Here is a 20,728-nt window from a genome sequence, read left to right as displayed (position 1 = left end):
TCTAAAATTTGAAAACAGAACATTCAACTTATTTGATTCGAAAATGTTTTATTAAAAGTGTCTTACATACTTATAAAATCAGGTCAGATCAACTCAGATTTGAAAATCTGATCTGTGTATTTTTTTTTTGTCACACTCCAATTCAGCTAGCACTCTGAATTCCTGGTCTACGATGTAGATATTTTACATATTCAGAAATTATATATGCAGTGAAAAATTTGTTGTAACTTGTAAGATTAGCAAAACTCACAATATTAGTATTACTATTAACATCTAACACACTGATAGAATGAATGAATCTGATGAATTTTATTTTAAATTATAATAAATTGAACAATAAAAATAAATTAATCTATTTTAATTCATTAAAAATGTAATTACATTCAATAAGAATTCAATCTAATTTATCCATTAATAAGTTTTCATAGTGAAGATATAATCATATAATTCATTTAAAAAAATAATAAACAAAACTTTAAAGTTATATTTTTTTAAAAGTTTTCAAATTCTAATCATACAAAAGACAAAGTTCACATGTTTACAATTGAATTCGGATCCGGACAACAACATATACTGCAAAAGGTTTCAAGATATATTATAAAAAAGATTTTGTTGGCATATAAAGCACCAAGACATTGATTTTTTAAAACAATTTATTATTTCAAAATTGCATGGTTGTAAAGTTTTTATGAAAAAAAAAATTATTTCACCAAAAAGCAAAAACTTTATACATACCCAGAAGAAGTAATCACCTGTGAAATTTAGACTGCAGAATATGTGCAGTTATTTAATGAGTGCAGAGAATCCTTTTCGTGAGTTCAAACTATTCAATTATTCAAATAATAACTCTAATTAAAAATATAATAACTCTTTTAATTAAAAATTAATGATTGAAGAATGCATTTAGTTTATGGAGTGTGAAAGAATCTTGAATGTCAGGGAATGCAGGTTTGGGGTTATCTCTTCTCTCTGAATTCTGATTCATCACATTCAAACGTACTATACTTGGATTTTTGCTGTTATATGTCGTTTCTTCAAATCTTTTTGTAATTATTTTGAATTTTTGAACTGTAGGGCAAGCTGTGTTTTTTTTTTATTCATTGCTTCTTATGTTGCTTAGATGATCCCAAAAATTTCACTGTTTTTAACTAACATTCTTCATTAATGACCTTATAAATATTTATTATAAATAATGTTATTTTCTAAACATTAAAAAAATGGTTTTGAAGTAATAACATTGAATTGTTTAAAATTTAACTATGTTTAAACTCATTAAAAAGACTATTTATTTTTACTGTGGAGTCCAGATAAGTTATTTATTTTCTAACTACACTTGTTAAATGAAGTATTTAAGTACATGTTTATAATTATATGCACATGGTGCCCTGTGGGGTTTAGTTAAAAAAATGTCTAAAAGACAAAAGAAAGTACTTTTGTCTATTTTTACCTCCAAACAGGAAATATTCCTTTGACAATTTATTGTTTGGGACAATAATAATAGGTGGGAAATCAAAGTTTACCGTTACTTCAAAATTTATCTCTTTAAAATGCAAAATTATTTTGAAAAATAATATTTTTATATTCATTTACAAGAGACACGGGTTATATTTATAAAAAGAAAAAAATTAAGAATAATTAAAGCTAAGTAGCCATAAGAAGGAAAAAGAAGATACAACCTAACTTAATAAAAGAAAATATCAAATAAGGGATTAAATCAAACTGGATAATGTAAAAAAAAATTAAGGTTGGTAGCTAAGATTTCAAAGTTACAGTACACCTCACCCATTAAATTGTATGTAGTATAATTGTAAATAAATGATATTAAATTTGAGAATTAAATTTGTAAAGTGTTTTCTATCCAATTAATTATAGAATTATTTTGATGAGTACTTTTAATGTTAAAATATGGATATATAAAAAAAATGTAAGTGAAAATATATATTACATATAAGGCTAATTCTCCTTACACATTCTCCTTGCACAAGATAAATGGGCTATATCACATTTGAGCCCATATTAGTAGAACTTGCTCTCTCATTACAAAGGATTTAAATATCGCATTTTATGGTGCTTACAAATATTAATTTCTCTTATTAGATTATTTATTTTTTAAAGTGAAAATATTATAAGGACAAAAATATTTAAATATTTAGAAAATTACTAATCCTAATAGTTTTGTGAATATGCAACTTTTATTTCTACCAAAACTAGTTACATATTTAATCATTTAATTTTCCAAAATTAATTTTGGTCTTTCTCTAATATATTATCTAATTACAAATTGATTTAAAGAATTTGTAAACACAACTAGTAGTTGTGATTCTAAGTGAAGGAGCAAAAAATGGGAAATTGGAAATGTGAAAGGCACTATGAAAGTGTAATAATTTATATATTTATACATAAGAATTTGTAATGAGATAAATATAATTGAATCAAAAAGAAAGATTGATCCATTCAGAGCCATCAATGTAGCTAAGGGAAATAAATGGCTTAGCTTCTTCATCAGTGAGCTCCCTTGACCATGATACTCTCCCTGCGTAGCTCGCTCCTGCTCCTGTGCATTTGTACTGTCCATAGAATACAGTCCTAGTGGATCCAAACCAAACCAAACCAACCATAAAAAAAAAACATAAAATCAAATTAAAACCACACTCACATGTGCATTCCAATAGGTAGGAAAATTTGAACTAATTCTCCCTCTTTGGTGTAATACAAAAAGAGTACTTGTGGAAGCAATGAGTAGATAAAAGAAGAATAGAGCAAAATAGAATAATGACATCGATAATGAAAATTTTTTATGTGAAAAAACCTTCTCAACTTGAAAAATAAAAAAACTCACAGGACCTAGTTCAGAAAATGTCTTCACTATGTTACAATAATTGTTTCTCTAACTGTGTGAGGATAACACTCAATCTCACTTAACAAGGATGAAATACAATCTCTCTCTAATCTCTCACTATGGTGGATATCTATTTTCTCATTTACTCTGTAAGTTGCTCTTCTCACTTGTTTGTTTTTCTCTTCCTCACAAGTTCTCTTTATATAAAGAATGAGATTAAAACTTTTTCATAAAGAGATAGTGGATAATCAATACTTATCACATTTTCAAGATAGAGTTATAATTTCAAGATTTTTAGAATATCACTGGATCAATTACCAATATTTATCGGTCATAGTCTCCTAAATTAAGAAGGATTCCCAATATATACGTAGAAAATAACAAAACAACCCAACATAGAAGAAGCTGTGCGATTATACAAAGATTTAAGATTGAATCAACTGCTGTGTGGCTTATCTATGTAAGCAAATATAGTTGCGTAGTATGTGGTTTGGGGGTAGGACTCTACCTATATTTTACCTACCCTTTTTCTCATAAAAAGTGCTACTAATTTCTAGCATTTTGTGTATTGGAAGGTGCATGAGCCAACACGTAGACTTCCACCACAAACGTTAGGCCACTCCTCTTCCTGGTGGCACAATACTCTAACTAGGTATATACCCAATAACCCTCTTATTCTGTCATGAGAGAATGGACTTCTGTTATGTTACCATGGATGGAGGCTTACTTAGTGCGTTTGTTTGTGACTCAGCATAAAAGCATTGAGAATTGCTGGGGCTATTTGTGACTTTCTCAAGTGCCAACTTCTCAGCATAAAGGGAAAAACGACAAACACTCTCTGGCCCTACTATTGCAAAAGCTATTCAGAACAGAACAACAAAACATAATATTTGTAGACAACACACTGCACTTTCGTTACTGAGAGAGCTAACTTTGGTGAAATACTCTTAGCCCATGTTCGTAAATTGTAATCTAATCAACTGAACCTACACACCCATTGAAAAAAACACTTTATTTTTACTCTCTTTAGGTAATGTGCATGTTTTTATAAAGCATTAAAAAAAGTGAGTTGAAGCAAAGGATTGTACTAATTAAGTTATGCATTGAGATTTCACTGATTTACAGCATATACAACAGAAAAAGTTGAGTAGTATGTGAAATGTTAGTCTGATGAAGGTTTAAGTAATTTGGAGGAAATGTTAAAGTACTTACATTTCACGGTTAGGGTCACCCCAGTTATACCATCCTTTGGGAATGATGATGTTGTCCATGTAAGTGTAAGCAAAGACAACGCGAGAAAAGGGCCCCCAAGCCCTTCCAAGGTAAAGTGCTCCTGAGCCCGTGACCTTACAGTGAACAAACGAGAATCCCGTGTCTTGTAATAAGCTGCTCCTTCCTTGGGCTGTTAGGGCCCCTGTAACTTGTGCTATGGCATGCACGTGACATCCCTAGTAAGTGTTTCCAATGCAGTAATGTAATCTAATCAGAACACACCTTCAATATCTTACCAAACCAAACCATGCTTCTCAGGAGAATTCAGTAAGTCAATGCTGAGGGTCCCTTGTCTATCCTTTTTAATAAAAACCTTATTTTAATCTTCTTTTCATTTGAAAATAACATAAATGGAATGTATAAGACAGAGTGAGCAACAACTTAGATTCCATTTCTGGTTAATTTATTGAACAATATCATACAAAATTGTTATGTTATACTGATGCTGCTTAAATTAAATTCATATTAAGACTAGTACAAATCATAGGGTTGTTTAACAGCACAAATTCAAGATCACAGCTGTAGAATTTTGGAGAGAAAATCTAACCTCAAAAAGAGAGAGTGCGTTTCCAAAGATGAAATCAACAGAGCCTTCGATATAACAATCCTTATAGTAATGCCTACCCAGTTGATCATAGAGTGTGTCCTGTGCTCCCAAGAATTTGCAGCCTAGGAATATTGCATTGTCTGCTGAAATTCTCAATGCCACTGCTTGCTTTCCTACTGCTCCTGGTGCTGGAATTGGAGCAGTGTTCTGAAAGCCCATTCAACAACATTTTGTTCTAGAAACACAGATAGAGCAAGATTTATATTCAAGCAGAGGAATGGAGCTTGTTACTTACTTTGAATGTGATATTCTTGGCTATGAAAAAAGGTGAATTCACTGCAAAAGTTGCAGAACCATAGGTTCCTAATGGCTGGCTCTGAGCAGTGTCACCCCATTGAACAATGGTGTTATCCGCTCCAGCTCCTTGTATTGTTATGAAGGATTTCAAAGGAGGAATGTTAACTTTCTCCCTGTATAATTACAAAATTTAACGAAAAAAAGAAAGTGGCAAAGAGGGGATTTTCAGTTAAATGGGAATCAAATTTTTTTAAGCAATGAACACAGAAGAAAACTTGCAATTTGTGAAACAAAGAATAAAATAAAAAGAGGACAAGTCTGAAAGAAAGGACAGTTCATTAGGTGAAATGTCTCCTGCAGTCAAAGACCAATCCTCAGGGCATTTGATTCAAAAGGAAAAAGACACCCAAGTTACTATCACTTCCCTATGTACCAAATCACTCAAAAACAAAAACAACATATAATAATAATAATAGTAGTAATAATATTAATAACAATAATAATAATATTAAACGTGTACAGGACAAACACCAAACCCCATATCTCACATGAACAAAGACTAGAAAGAAAGAGCACATGGCAAAAAGACTTGAATGTGGTGGAATTGAATTGGAGTGAGTAGAAACATAATACAAGTACTTACGTATAAACCCCTGCATGGACCTTAATTACCACTCTCACTACATTGATGAATGGAAGGGAATCAATGGCTGCTTGAATTGAAGAAAAACCTCCTTTGCTTGGCTTCTTAGAAACGTGCAAAGTGTGAGAAGGAAAAAGCTTATTCTTGGCTGTCTTAAAGACAGAATGTTTGAGGCCGCCAACAAATCTCACCCATTTCATGAACTGTTCTTCTGAAAATTGGACTGTGGTCATATTGGTAGATAAACCATTCCCAGGCCTGGGTCTAATTCCCTTGGTATGGCACTGTGTTGCACTGGGATTGTGTAGAAGAATAATAACTACTACAAAACCATAGAAAACGGAATGAAAATTTGACATTCTGAGAGAGAATGTGAGGAAAAGAATAGTAAGGAGGGGAATGTGGTTTGGAAGTAGAAGTGCCGTGTGAATTGGCTTGTTTCACGGTTTATATACAAGTTAACAGTACTTGTTTATAGGTGGCACTGGAAAGTGAAGGTGAATCAGAGAATCAATGACAGAGAGATAGGTCACGGGTGCTTCTACTGACATCTAAAGAGAGAGAGAGAGAGAGGGTGAGATGGGCAATCCAAACCACAACACTTTTTGCCTATAAAAATGTTGTTTGATTTTTTTTAATGTTTGGCCACTTTCACTTTGTTGTAATTGTTGTTGTTTGTTTGGTGCTGCCCGTGAGCCCTTCTCTTTCTGTTTGTGTCTGATGGTGAAATTATTCTTGTTGAGATGACGGGTCCTTTCAGATTGTGATCCATATATTTTACTCTGCTAACTGTGGTGGAGCTGCATGCTTATACTACCTACCTATCCTCCTATATATAATTAAGTGCTTGTTCTTTAGTTCAAATTTTTTATTTCAATGGCTGAGGTTGGTTCCAATTCCAAACACCAAGTAGTTGGTGAATCAGAGAAGCACCATGGGAATAAATGGTAAAAAATAAAGTCACAAAGCAATGCTGTGGCCTTAAGTTATAACTTGAATGAGGTGAAAGAACTCACTATAGGCCATAAATAGCCACTGCTTGTTTGTGCTTTGGAGGACTATCAAATTTTGTTGTAAAGAAGTGCTAGTTTTCTTTTTGGAAGATTCTCAGTTTACAGTTATTTTTATAATCCCACTGTCACCAGTGGCTTTTATATTTGCTTCTTTAATGTGAAAAAGTTAAGCATATAACAACTTATATAAGTTTCTCGGACACGCATCTAAAATATATTGTTCATGTCGGACACATGTATCCGACACAGAAATTTGTACAACATTTGTAGAACACATATGGATGAAGTGTCTAATTTAAAAACAAATTGTTGAATTTCTAACAATTTTAACATCATTCTAATACAATTTGAAAAATGAAAAATATATTAGTTTTCTAAAAACTTAAATTTATTGTATAAAATTTTATTATGATATAAAAATAAAAATAAATATTTTAAATTAGTCATAAGAAAAATCTTTCTACTACTACTAAAAAAAATTAAAATTGAAATATCTTTTGCACATAAATTTTTATTGTTAATTTATATAATTTATAATTATATAATACATGATGTTAGAATATTTTAAAAATTATAGGTATTTTTATGTTGGTATTATATCATATCAATGTTTGTAATACATAGATAGATAGATGAATTGATCCAACTTTTTACATGGGAAAAGTGATGAAAGGGTTAATTGTGGATTGAAGGCCCCACTAAGTAGTAAGAGACAACTAATGTGATGCATGAGTTGAATAATGGTGAATTACTCTTTATCTGTAGCAGTAGCAGACTCTCAAACATCATTTTGTCTTCTCTACAAATCCTTTTCACACTCACAACTGGGTTTTCACTTCTAAAATCCGGATCAAACTAGAACAACCATACAAATTTCATACTAAAATTTAACTACTTGGCCTGTTTGGGAATCCTTATCTTCTGTAAAATTTCTTTTCACGTAATGTGTCAAAAAAAATCCATTATGAAATGTTGAAAATATATTTGTACAAAAGTAACTACTTTGACTAGTATAAAAACTTGTTCTTCATATATATAGAACAATTTTAAGAGAAGGTGCAACGTTAGTGGACATAAAAATTAAGTAATTTCTAAATCGGTTATGATTATAACTAATATAAAAATGTGTATTTTAAAATTATACTAAAATAAATAACATTTGCATTGAATATGATGTAATTTTGTATTTATATTATATATATTTTTTATTATAATTTTAGATAAGTCGAGCCTAATTGTATTTTAAAATAAAAATAAAAGTCGTGTTTTTAAAAATATTACTATTATTTTTTATTTTTTATTTTTTATTTAGAGAAATTGAATGTTATATCATACTTAAAAAAATTAAAAAATATGAGTCATGAGAGACACATTTCAAAATAAGAAGTTGTGCTTTCAAAATATTTTATAATTTTTTAGATTTAAGAAAATAAAAAAGAGATGTCGTACATTAAAAATATGACTATTTAAAAATAAAATAAAATAAACAAAATTTGTGTATATAGCATATGACCGCTTAAAAAAAAAGTCATGTTTTTAGAACAAAAGAAATCCATCAATTTTTTTATTTTGAAGTTATATTTTCCTAACACGATTTTTCTATCTACTAGTTAGATAAAATTTTAAGAATATGTCCATTTCAATAAATTCAGAAGAAGAAAAAAACTTCATTGTAGTGTTAAAACCTATCTGATAACAAAGCAATCCACTCGTAATAAACAATTAATATCAAGTTCACATGTAGAAATAGAATGTAACAGCTATAATTTGATGAAATCAAAACTAAGAAAAAACTTTTTCACAACCGTTGGAGATCCCACGTTAACTAGAAATTAGAGTCTTTCATTGTATATAAGTGAGTGCAAATCTCAATCTCATGAACTGGTTTTATAGAGTTGAGTTAGGCTTAAAATCCACTTTATAACAACAACCTAAGTAAGCAGAACCAATGCAATGTTACAAACATGAACACACAGATATTAGAAGTTGAAGCTACATGGTACAAATTTAGCACAATGCCAAGTTTTTGTTCCAAACCCCAACGACCACAATCTCCATAATCACAAATTGTAGCAGAAGACGCAGAAATAATAGAATGATGATGGCAACGGACAGAAAGAGTGGCATGAGCCACGAGAGATGCATTTGTGTCTGCTTATTGCAAGATAAGTAACATGGCCTATAGTTTAGTTTCATGTGTTACAATATTACAAAGTTACCATTTACTATTACATTTGTTGATAAAAAAAACTACTACATTGATTGTAAACACATTAGTTGGACACTTATGAAGAGAAGATAAACAAAGTTTAGAAGGCAACATTAATTGAATTCGAGGATAACAGCAGAAACTCATTTATCCACAATTCAATCCAAATAAATCAAAAATCTGATTAGTCTCAATATCAATGACACTCTATAATTCATAATTATATTCAAAATCATTTCTCTTATGTGTCTCAATTAAAAAATAGTTAAAACTTCTAGAAACTTAATAAAACATCATCAAAACAATAAAAACACAAATCAAAATATAAACTAATCGAGAGGAATATCATTTCTAAACTAAAAAAATCAATAAACTTCGTGAGTAAAAGAAATAAAAATAAAAATATTTTAGAACAAAAAAGAATTTATTTCAAAAGAATTTCTATCAATTAGAGATATTCCATACCTTATCTTATAGCTGGTAGGATTTATTCGTAAAAAATATTAAAAAACGAATAGAAAGAGAAGGTAAAGAAGCAAGCCAGAGAAAAAAAGAAATGTATTATAAATTATTTATATTAAATTATCTTCTGAACACTTAAATAATGAGTTAAATATTTTTGTTCTTTTAAATGAAATTGATTTTTGTTTTCAGTAAATATTTTAGATCTTCTAATATTTGTAATAAATAAATTATTTAAATAAATTCTTGTTAGTTATTTTACATCACATACAAATTTTTAAGGTGAACTACACATTAAAATATTTCATATTAATTCATTCATAAATATTATAATATAATTTACGTTAACCGATAATGATTAATTATAAAAATTTATATATATAAATAAAAGTTTAAAATTTGAATTAGGAAAAAAATCAATTTCATATTATAAAAACATATTTAATCACCCTTTAAATAATATCTAGATTTTTTTTAAGAAATGTTTTCACACTATCCATTTGTGTGTGAAATGTGATTGTTTTATAAGATGATATGTGTGGGAGAAAACAAACACTACATTAAGGGCCTTGCTAAGATAGGATTGGTAAAATAGTTAGAAATATTATTTTTTTTGTATAAAAGTTATATTAGAGCATATTAAAAAAAAAGCCCATAATTACGCATTACAACAAAAAAAAATCTCTTTTTATTCTATAACAAGTAACTTAAGGGAGTTGTTAGGTTTTGCCACTAATTGAAGTTTACTCAAATGTGTTGGTATTAAAAAAAAATTGAATGTGGGTTATTCTAAATTGTGGTGACACCTGTGAAGTTGTGTGGTTATTTGTGTGTGTTTGTTTCCTCCTTCCATTTATTCTTTTAGGTTATCCTTTTGTCTCTAACTCCAATATCTTTTAGACGTGAAGCAACCTTGCGATTGGATTGGCAAATGAATATGATGGAAGAAAAAACAAGTTTGGTTTTTCTAAGTGGAATTCAGACCCACTACTCCAATATAATCTCAAAAAAAAAAAAATGTCCACACGTTCATTTGGATAATTGAAGGCAACACATAAGCATAGATGTTTGACTACAATCAAACACGAATATATGAATATGAGATTATAAAAAGCAATCTCACTTTATTAATACGTACCTTAGACGCTGGGTTCTAAGATTAATGGACGGTTCTATTTATACCATTTTTTCAATTAAAACTATATGTATGTTTATCCCATTGTATGATTGAATTTAAACTATATTTTTACTACAATTATCTCTTAGGTTTATCAGACGTGGTGTTTTATTCACTTTTATGAATGGAGTATAACAAAGAAAGTTTACAATTTTTTATTAAATATAATAATTAGTTTCACATTATATAAAAAAAAATATATTGAATAATATATAATTGTTAAGACTGGTGTTCAAAACAATTAAATTTTTTTTCTCTTCTTGATCGGTCTCTTCGTGGTTATATGAGTTTTCGATTATTGGATCAACTGACTATGATTATTTGTTATGTGGGTTTGAGTTTGTTATCAGCTACTGGATTTGGGTTATTATTCGACTGTTGAATCTTGGTCAATTCTCTTCAGGCTCACTCTTGGTTGGGTGTGTGTACCTGTAAAATGTTTTGATGATAAAGTCAGAATCAGTTTGCTTAATTATCAGATAAAAAAATACTTTGTTCACCACATATCACCTATATATAGTGTTTGTTATTGGATTTTAACTTGTTTGGGCTTTTACTTTTCACATCTTACAATTACTAAATATATTTTTAATATTTTAAATCTATTTATTAGGTTTTGATGATATCATCTTATTTTATTATTTATTTATATTATTTTAATTTTACTTGTCTTTTATTATGCTCTAGCACCTTTCGGTCTGTCAGTATAAGGCTCATACTTGATGTTTAATTTTCACTAACACCATTTGAATTTTTTTTAGTTGATATTAGTTATTACTCCCTATTTATTGATTATATAACATACATTTTACGTCATATTTTTACTCAAAATGTTTAGACGCATCGGAAGTCATTATTAAGTAATTATATGTATTAATTTTCTTAAAATTATGGTAACTAAAAATTAACATTTTAAAGGAAAAAATATGTTTTTATAAAGACTAAATATATTTAAATTTGGGTGTGTGTATATACATATATATATAATTTTTATTTAAATTTATATATAGAGCTTAAAAATTAAATATATTAAATTAATTTATTATTTCATAAAAAGTGACTAAAATATATAACTATATTTTTAATATAATCAAACTATAAATTTTTATTCAAAATATGAATACTAATTAATCAAGAAATACAAAAAAAATGTCTTTTTAAAAATTAATTAAGAACAAAATGAAATTTTGGTTTTGTTTTTAAGGATATGTACAGGTTTAAATAATCCATAAATTGAATCAATTTACATTAGATTTTTTTGAGTGATTGAATCAAATTAAACCTAACTATATTCGATGTTTTAATTTTTTAATCAACTTAGCAGATTAATTCGTAGATGTAACATTCACTTTTATTAAAATAATTGTTATTTATGTTGTGTATTTAAATAATAAATATCCGTGCTAAAAGTGCTATGTTATTTTCCTATTGCACTTATAAATTCATCTTTATCACCATCAATATCCTTACCAACACCATTATTACAACTCTCTAGCCCTTAATCGTAGCCTTTAACTAGGTGAAGATGATGAAGTGACCATACTGTGCATAATATCTCTCACAACCACAAGTTCAGTTTTGTACTCAATTTTAGTTGTGAGCCACCTAACCAACTAACAACTTAAACATGGTACAATACTTATTTTGGCTTCACTTACAAGTTCAGGTGGCTAACTCAATTCCACACAATACCTATTAATTTTTTTCTCTCTTTCTTTTCATTTTGTTAGTATAAATTAATATGATGCTTTTTATTTTTTATATTAATTGAGTTAATTCATAAGTTAGTTCATTTAACCATTTTTTTATGGTTTAATTAAGTTTCAAGTTCTTTATAAGTTTGGTATCCTCAATTTAGTACTTATTAAATTTGGTTGGTTTATTGATACTAAAAGTTCTATATTTTTCAATTGAGTTACATTCGTCTAATTTTTCTATTAAGTAAAGGAAAACAAAATGAAAACCTAAATACGGTGTTGCAAGACTACAGAACTCTAATTTCACATTTGTTTCGTAGTTTTTCAATATCGTATTTTTCTTTTCCTTTTTTGTTTTCATGTACCTTCATCATCATGTTTTCGTTTTCACTTGCTTTTTAATTTTATTCAGAAAAGTTATTCATTGTCATTTTGAACCAAAACAATGGTAGTCATTTGGTAATGGATGTCCTACAAATATACCTCGTTGTTTGATCTCTTTCACTACCTTCATGCCCAACTACAACTTCAAGTTTGTTTTGCACTCTTCCAACACCATATTTAGGTTTTCATTTTGATTTCATTTATCTTAATCCATTAATAAAAGTCACATCTTATATTAATCACACAATTATCATTTAATATTAATACAAAATTAGATCCAAAAATAACTAAACAAGGTGGTGAAAAAAACATAACAATCATAATTAACATGGAATTAAACAACTAGAACTCAATTGAAAAATTCTATTTAGTACTTTCTAAATTGATAAAACTTAATAAGAATTCAAATAAAAATACATAAATTTATTAGAAACTTAAAACTTAATTAAGTTTATTTATTTATCATAAGAGTAAGTTGAATTACACACTAATTCACTTTTTTTTAACAACCCATAACATGAAAAGATTCTTCCACTATGTCTCAAAACCATCTTCATCTATGGGAAGATACACTCTTTTGACAAAGAAAATAAACAAAGAAAGAGAGAAATCCACTGATTAGGTAATGTGATAGAAAAAGGTTGAGAGAAAAAAAAAAGTGAAAATGGGATGAAGTGAAAGTGAATATACAATTATAATTCCCGTTATTTTTTTTATCGGTAAAGAATAAATAAAATAAAATGAGACATTTTAGGGATGTCGTAAGTATCTAAACCCTTATACAGAAATGGTCATGGTCAACATGCTCAACACCTAACCTATATACAATTTTCAGGTTCGACAAACCACCCAACCAATCCTCAAAATGAAAAGAAATGGTAGGCCACATCAAAAGAAAACATCAACTACCCTATAAGGGTCCTTATAACTAATCTTTAAACAAAAGAGGATAAAACACAATACAACCAAAACATCCCTTAATACCACCAAAAGCTCACAAACACATACAAATCAAAAACCCTCACCCAGAAACAAGTTCCACAAAAACCCACTCACACTTGAATCCGTTTTCTTCTAAGTCTAAAAAATCTTACCTTCTTGCTTCAAACCTTAGCAGTTATCTACCACGAGAACCTGAAAAAAAACCAACTTGGACATATAAAAATTAAACATTCTGTACAACATCATTTTTTCAAATACTTCATACAACACATGGATCCAACCACCAATCTGGCAAGACCAAGATTTTCTTTGAGCCAAAAGTGAAGACCTTCAAACTATGGCGGACAAAACCTGTCATGATTACCACCTTCAATTGATCTATCGTCCATGACCATAAACTATGGCTACACAAAGCTGTAAGGTAAAACCTGTGAACAACCACAAATTGAATTGTCTCTTTCCTATGTTTGTAACCATGATCGACCTATATGTGATTGCAGAAGATTAATAGAGACATGAAAGTGGTAGATTTTGTGAGTTATTAAGGAGGATAACAAGGATTTTGAGTATATGTTGAGCTGCAGGTTATTTAGCTTGGCTGGTATAGTAAGTTCCCGTACTAATGTTACGTTCTTGCTTCAGTTTTACAATGATATATATTTGAAAGTGATAAGTACAGACAACTCATAACAAACCTAGTTATTATGTGTAAACTCAAATCCTCTTTTTATATCATGAACTGATTTTATCCTGGTCTCAGTCTAATAATTTCCACATGCTTCATGTATATTCCACAGCCTGTCTCTCACCAACAACGATTACCTAAAAGTTCTTGCATACATGTGCTAATTGGTAATCATGTAATGAAACTATGATAGTAATAATTTCAAACAAAGTATCACTAATGATACTAATGAATCATATGTATATTAATGAATTAACAATATCATGTCAAAAAAGAAGCTGAAGGTGAGGGCTACAAAATTTTCCCCATTTTTTGTGCATGAAATAATAACCAAGGTTGGATTTCAAAAGTTCTTCTGTACAGCAAAGGAATTTCTGGACCCTCCAAGGAAACTCCGTCTCTTAGTTAGCACAGATACAAGAGTTCCTCCTCTTGAAGCTTTCTTTGAAATTGTAGCCTTTGGAGTGAAGGATATTCTGGGGGTATCCAAGCCTCCCCCGAAGCTGTTGCATGATTTCATTTTCTTCCTGTAAGGTCTCTCTTTCTTCACAAGATCTTCTAAGCTCTCCACGCTAGCTAGAGAACTGAAAGACTGGGCCTTCCCTTCATAGAACATAGACAAGCCTCTCCTGCACATTTCATACATAATAAACTATTAACTCACCTACTTACACCAATTCATGGGTGTTTGCTGGTTTGTTCGGTTTGGTGTTTGTGTGTGTTGTTTGGTTCAGAAGAGACCGAAAGGTATAGTGTTGCATAAAAGTTGAAAAAGAAAGAGGCATGCATCACGCAGGAAATGAATTTCTTACTTTAAGGGAAGTTGGTTCATTAGCTCTGATAGCTCAAACAAAGGGCCGTTTGAATGAGATGATGAAGATGAGGTTGACAAATAAGATGTTGAAGAGGATGATGCATCTTCAGCCAATTCTGATGATGAAAATGAACACACAGAGTTCACTGAATCTCCTGAGATTGATCCAATGGAGATTGAATCGCTCATATCATCATTGAGATCTTCCTTGACAACCCAATTGTTATTTGCAGCGCCAAGCTTATTACCATCCATGATTCCCTTGACGTTCATTTCTCCAAAAGATTTGGTATGTGGTTGAAGAAGAGATGAAGAAAAGCAGAAGAAATTAAGATGAAGATGTGTTGTGTTTGTGCTTTATGAAGTGGAATAGGCCTTCATTATCTGTACATAATGAGACAGATTTGATAGCATATAATATAATCCGATTGAGGTAGTTGAATTTAACAGATAAAATATATGTATATTTGGGTAATGGGTGGTGTTATTTATAGGATTGGCAATGAAGAAATGGATATAGCATTATTGTTGTTTATTTTTGATGGGTTATAATGGGTTATAACACTTTATCCTAAATTTTGTCATTGTCAAATCACGTTATATCGTGCAAACTTAATACCCTTTAGTTTGTTTCTTCTTCTTCTTCTTCTTCTCTTACTTGTAGAGGATAAGGATTAAAATTGAAGACATCCATATCCTGAGTTGAGTCACCCATTGTTTAGTTTTTGGCATGTGAAACTGTGGTCCCTCATCTCTCCAACTTTGCTTCTTAAAGCCATGACAGATGGGTATATTCCCACCTTTTAATGCATCGTTTATCACACCATATATATCAAATTTAATTTTGTGACATTTTTAGTAAATGCTAGTGCTATGGCCATGGGGAGAGAGAAAGAAAAGGATGACCAAGTTAAGGTCAAGTGTGGCTGTAATGCTCACTTACCCCTTTTCCTCATTTTGCTTCCAAATTGTGGTTAGGAATAGGAACAACTCATGGGCACCCCAATTCCAATATATTCTCCTCTTTTATTATCAAAACATAAACATTTTTTTTTCATTTTCACCCATTTTTAAAAATTCATATCTTTACTTAATTCTTTATTAAGTTATCTTCTCACAAATTTAGTCAGTATGTTTACAACATTAATTAATGAACTAATGATATAGTAATAAGTAAACTTTAAAACTTAACTCAATTTCATTAATTCGGATTTTCAACACTGATACTCATGCATTGAAGCGTAATAGGTGGTTTGATAACGATCTCATAGCGGATGGCTTGATAAATCCAACAAACTCTCGTTAGGATAAACTCTAAAATAACTAAGATATCATGTTAAAAAACAGACTTTAAGTTTAACTCAATCTCGTCAAATCAGGCTTATAAGGTGAAGCTTACACTCACTTATATATTATGAAATGTTCTAACCTTTAATCAATGTGAAGTATGTTCTAATTTATAGTCATATGCAATAAAATAGACAATTTTGTATGATTTTCTAAAGTGACATGATGTACTCATCAGTTTCTAGATAGAAAAATTCATAATTATTTTTTAAAATGAATTTATTATATATTTTTTTATCTTTGATGAAATATTATGAAAAAAGAACGATGAGGTGGAATAAGAAAATATATAGAGGTAAGATATAGAAATAAAAATAAATAAAAATTTGTGAAAGACGATAAACACAAAGAGTTGATATTAATTGGTCATGCACTCACCTAACATTTGATCTGGCTTAACCTTCCTCTCCATTTCTACATGATCAAAAGCATACACATTCCTTTTCATTTTTAGTCTCAAACAACACTCATTTGAATTGAGGAATTCTTTGGTTTATTTTATTTGTGTATATATTTTTGGTAGCTAAGTCACATGGTGCTACTTACTTCACCTCCAAATTTAATTTTACTCCATCTTCTTAACCAACCAAAGTATTGAATCCCCACGTGTGGCTTGGACTATAGTGCCACGTTGCAATTGGTTCAACGTTGTATTCTTTTTATGTTATCTTTTGTTATTAATATTATATTATATTATAGAAACAAGTGAATGTATTTTTTTGTGGGTTTTTCTTAAAAATTGTGATTTAAAGAGAATATGATTAAAAGTAGGATGAGGTGGAATAGTTATAGTAGGTGAGAGAGTATAATAAGAAAGGATAAGAAGGTTGAGTTGTGAAGAATGGGAATGAAATGAGCACCACATGATTTTATTGTAATGTATTGACGGTGACAAGGGCAGGTAGGGCTCACCATATCTTGTTTATTTAGGGAGAAAATAATATGATGTTTCTTCACAATCTTATCTGTGCCCACCACTCATTCATTACATTATCACCATTTTAATCCACTGCTTTCATCTCCATCTAACCAATCATCAACCTTCATTATTCTTCCTTCATCACCCCTCTCACACATTAACATTCGCCTCATGGATTCTTATTCCACTGATCGCAAAAGAAAAATAAACCATGTAACTTGATTAACGGTCAAATTTGACCCACTTACATCTATTGGGTCCGACCCATTAGATCGTCAAACCCGATCCACACGATCGGGTTCCGACCCGATTGTGATCAAACGGTACAATACTACTAATAAACATAAAAAAATAATTTTTTTTATTTCATTTATTGTTTCTAAAAATGTTATAGCTGTCTTGTTTTTGTAGGCAGAAATATATTTAGTTTCCAAGATGTGATGCACGACTCTTCCAAGGCAAGAAAAACATGATTTTTACATTTTTTTTTGTTCAAATAAGTTTCTCGTGCTCTATGTGATATTCTTTTGACTAATTTAAATCAAATTTATTAAGGTATGGCTCCACAAATTTTTGTCTAAAAATTGTATAGAAAATTTGGTTGAAACAACATGTGTTTGGTGAGTTCTTTCAATTGTGAAATTTTGTTATTATATTTGTTTAATATAAGAATGTTAAAATTTCATTACAAGAAAATTAAATAAAAATTAATTTTAAATATTAAAATAATTAGTTATTATTGATGTGTAAAATAGTTTTAATTATTAATAAAAATTTATAAAATAGTTTCTAAATTAATATCTAACCATTAGTTACCACGTTTTTAACTACTTACTACCTTACATTTTAAATTAGTCTTTATTATCATTCAAAAATTAATTTAGAATATAAAACATTAGTATCTAATACCTTAATGACTAATTTAGATATCAATTTAAAAATTATTTTATAATTTTTTATTAATAATATAAATCACATAAATGTTATATGAAAGGTACAAATCGATCAGTTTATTTTTTTTTCATGTTATTTATGTTTCAGTTTTATAATAACGTAATATTTCCAGGAGAAAGTATATCAATTAAATTCTAAAAAAATATTTACAATGAGTACAAGAATTGTATTCTTAAGTCAACTTCGTAAAATCAATTTATAAAATAAGATTTACACACACTTATATATTACGAAATGTTTTAATTTTTAGTCGATGTTGATTTCCAACCAACCTCTTCACGTCGAGATTGTAACCTAATAGTTGGTGTTCTGATAAGTATAACAAACTCTCGCTAAAATATAGTTTGATGAATGGTTTTGATACCATATAAGATTATACTTTAAGTCTACCTCAACTTCATCAAATCAATTTATAAGATTAGATTTTCATTTATTTATATATTATAAAATTTCTTAATTTATATGGATTAAGAATGAACGTGCAAGATGAATAACAAAAGAGGAAGAGGAAGGAAGTAATGGTGCTGCCCTAGCAATCTCATTGATCAACGTTAACGTCTCGTTGGAGCAACAAGTCAACCACGTCGGTGGAAACCTTGCCGGCAACAATTGCAGCGCCCTTTTGTATTTTTTCAACTTTGTTACTTTTTTTATTAATGCGCTTAATGAAGAACTACAAATAATTTATTTTTTTAAAAAAATCATTTTAATTTGTTGTCTTATTTATTTATTTAGAAATTGGATAAATTTGTCTAAATCTTATTTAATATGATGAAAAAAAATTACATTATATTTATCTGATGTCCTTGTAATTGGACAGGATTTTTTGTATGATAAAAATTGAACAGGAATTTGTAGTACATGTATTATGCTTATAATGTGCGGGTAGAATATGCTTAACAGTTACATAAAAAACGCTTTATGCAAGTTTTCTCTATCTCTTATCTTGTAGCTGTAGTGCCGAAACGCACGACATGAAAAGTGAGGAACGAAAAGAACAAAAATGATGAAAATAGGTCAAATTCTAGATGTAGGGCATGGTCCATAAATAAATACGACTTTTGTCCTTTGTTTGAAAAAGGGTATGACATAATTGAGTTTTTTTCACAGTGATGAACATCATCTACCAAAGTAAATAATGCCAAATCAACTATTCCGAATACACCATTATTCTTTTTCCACCAACATAAACATCGACAAAGAAAATAAAAACCACAATAAATTTTTATTAATAAGAAACTATTTTAAATAATAAATATTTTTTTAATCTTTATAATATATCTAATTTAATTAATATAATAAATTATTATTATTTATATTTAATTTTAATTGTTATTTAATGAATTTTTTGTGGTGTGTGGACACCACAACATATATATTAGAAAATTGTAGCTTTAAAATTGATTAATGGATAATAGAGTTATGCTTAGTCTAACAACAGTGGCATGGGATAGGAGAATGATTTTGATTTTTGACTGATCCGTCTCTAATCATTGCTTAAAATTGTAATTAATGACCACATCATCCTATTAGACTCTATGCCATGGTTATTAAAATCTCTAATCATTGTAAAACACTGGACAAAGTTTCTGCACAACTACTTCCACGGGATAAAATACATCTTTTTGTATTGAAATGAAGAAAATAATTAATTTAAAAAGTAAAAAAAAAAAATCAACGATTCATTGAAAAGGGATAATTCTAGTGAATTTAAAATATTTTTGAAAATTTAAAACTATAGTTACTATTGGAAAAAAGAGAGAGTAATATTATAATGTTATGAGCTTATGATAACTATTATCACCGGTCTTTTTATTATAAAGACTGATAACTGAAAATAAAAACAAAAATTATGCTTAAATACTTTTTAAAAAAATTCTTAAATATATTTTAACTATGTAAAATTAGTGAAATTGTATTTTCATTCTTTCAAAAAAAAAAAATCCATTATTTTATAAAATTTGGAATTACTAATTTTAGTTCGTGAATTTTGATTTTGATTTTCATGAGATATTTTTCCTTAATTTCCATTCATCTAAAATTTCAGATAACTATTTTCAGTTTTTAACATTAATTTTTAATATAAATAAATAATATTTATTTTATGAGCTTCATAGTTGTTTGTGTTGAAAAATTTAAGATTATAATTCATTTTCAAAGATCATTTAAAATATTTCATGATAAAATATGTTGTTTGAGTAAGAATTTACAAAAAGAGTTTAAATTCTAAAATAATTTTATTACTTTTAAATTTTATTTAAAAAATCGCAGATGATTGTTGTTATTTGAAGTGTCAGGCTAACTGAGATGTCAAGTTGGATAGTGATATCTAACATGAAAACTTTTATATAAAAAAAAATTACTTTTAAGAAATCAGAATTTAAAATTATTTGTTCTTTGTCTTCGACTCGATTTTTTTATATACTGTTATTAAAGACATATTGTTACTAAAGATAAACTAACACTTAAAATACTAACAATTAACTTATACAAACAATAAATACATTTATTTATTTTTTTCTCATAA

At 28.8% G+C, this 20,728-nt stretch overlaps 2 protein-coding genes and 1 long non-coding RNA gene across 3 annotated transcripts; 1 reads left to right on the top strand and 2 right to left on the bottom strand.

The window, feature by feature from the left end:
• Positions 1-2,349: 2,349 nt before the first annotated feature.
• Positions 2,350-6,404, bottom strand: LOC137812821 (probable pectinesterase 53). Its single transcript, XM_068615041.1, has 5 exons — positions 5,599-6,404; positions 4,954-5,128; positions 4,659-4,865; positions 4,052-4,287; positions 2,350-2,586 (listed from the first exon to the last, which is right to left on the bottom strand). The coding sequence occupies exons 1-5, from the start codon at positions 5,955-5,957 to the stop codon at positions 2,433-2,435; spliced, it is 1,131 nt and encodes a 376-aa protein (XP_068471142.1). The 5' UTR covers positions 5,958-6,404; the 3' UTR covers positions 2,350-2,432.
• Positions 6,405-13,726: 7,322 nt separating this feature from the next.
• On the top strand, positions 13,727-15,456 carry LOC137812820 (uncharacterized). The gene is made up of 2 exons (XR_011081283.1): positions 13,727-13,903; positions 13,983-15,456. It is a non-coding gene; the product is annotated as an uncharacterized lncRNA (long non-coding RNA).
• LOC137812819 (protein OXIDATIVE STRESS 3-like) lies at positions 14,367-15,254 on the bottom strand. The gene is made up of 2 exons (XM_068615039.1): positions 14,980-15,254; positions 14,367-14,796 (listed from the first exon to the last, which is right to left on the bottom strand). Exons 1-2 carry the CDS (start codon positions 15,252-15,254, stop codon positions 14,511-14,513), a joined length of 561 nt encoding a protein of 186 aa, XP_068471140.1. The 3' UTR covers positions 14,367-14,510.
• Positions 15,457-20,728: the final 5,272 nt, after the last annotated feature.

The sequence above is a fragment of the Phaseolus vulgaris genome, chromosome 2 (assembly GCF_000499845.2).
Source record: "Phaseolus vulgaris cultivar G19833 chromosome 2, P. vulgaris v2.0, whole genome shotgun sequence".
NCBI lineage: Eukaryota > Viridiplantae > Streptophyta > Magnoliopsida > Fabales > Fabaceae > Phaseolus > Phaseolus vulgaris.
This window is presented reverse-complemented; position numbering and strand designations above follow the sequence as displayed.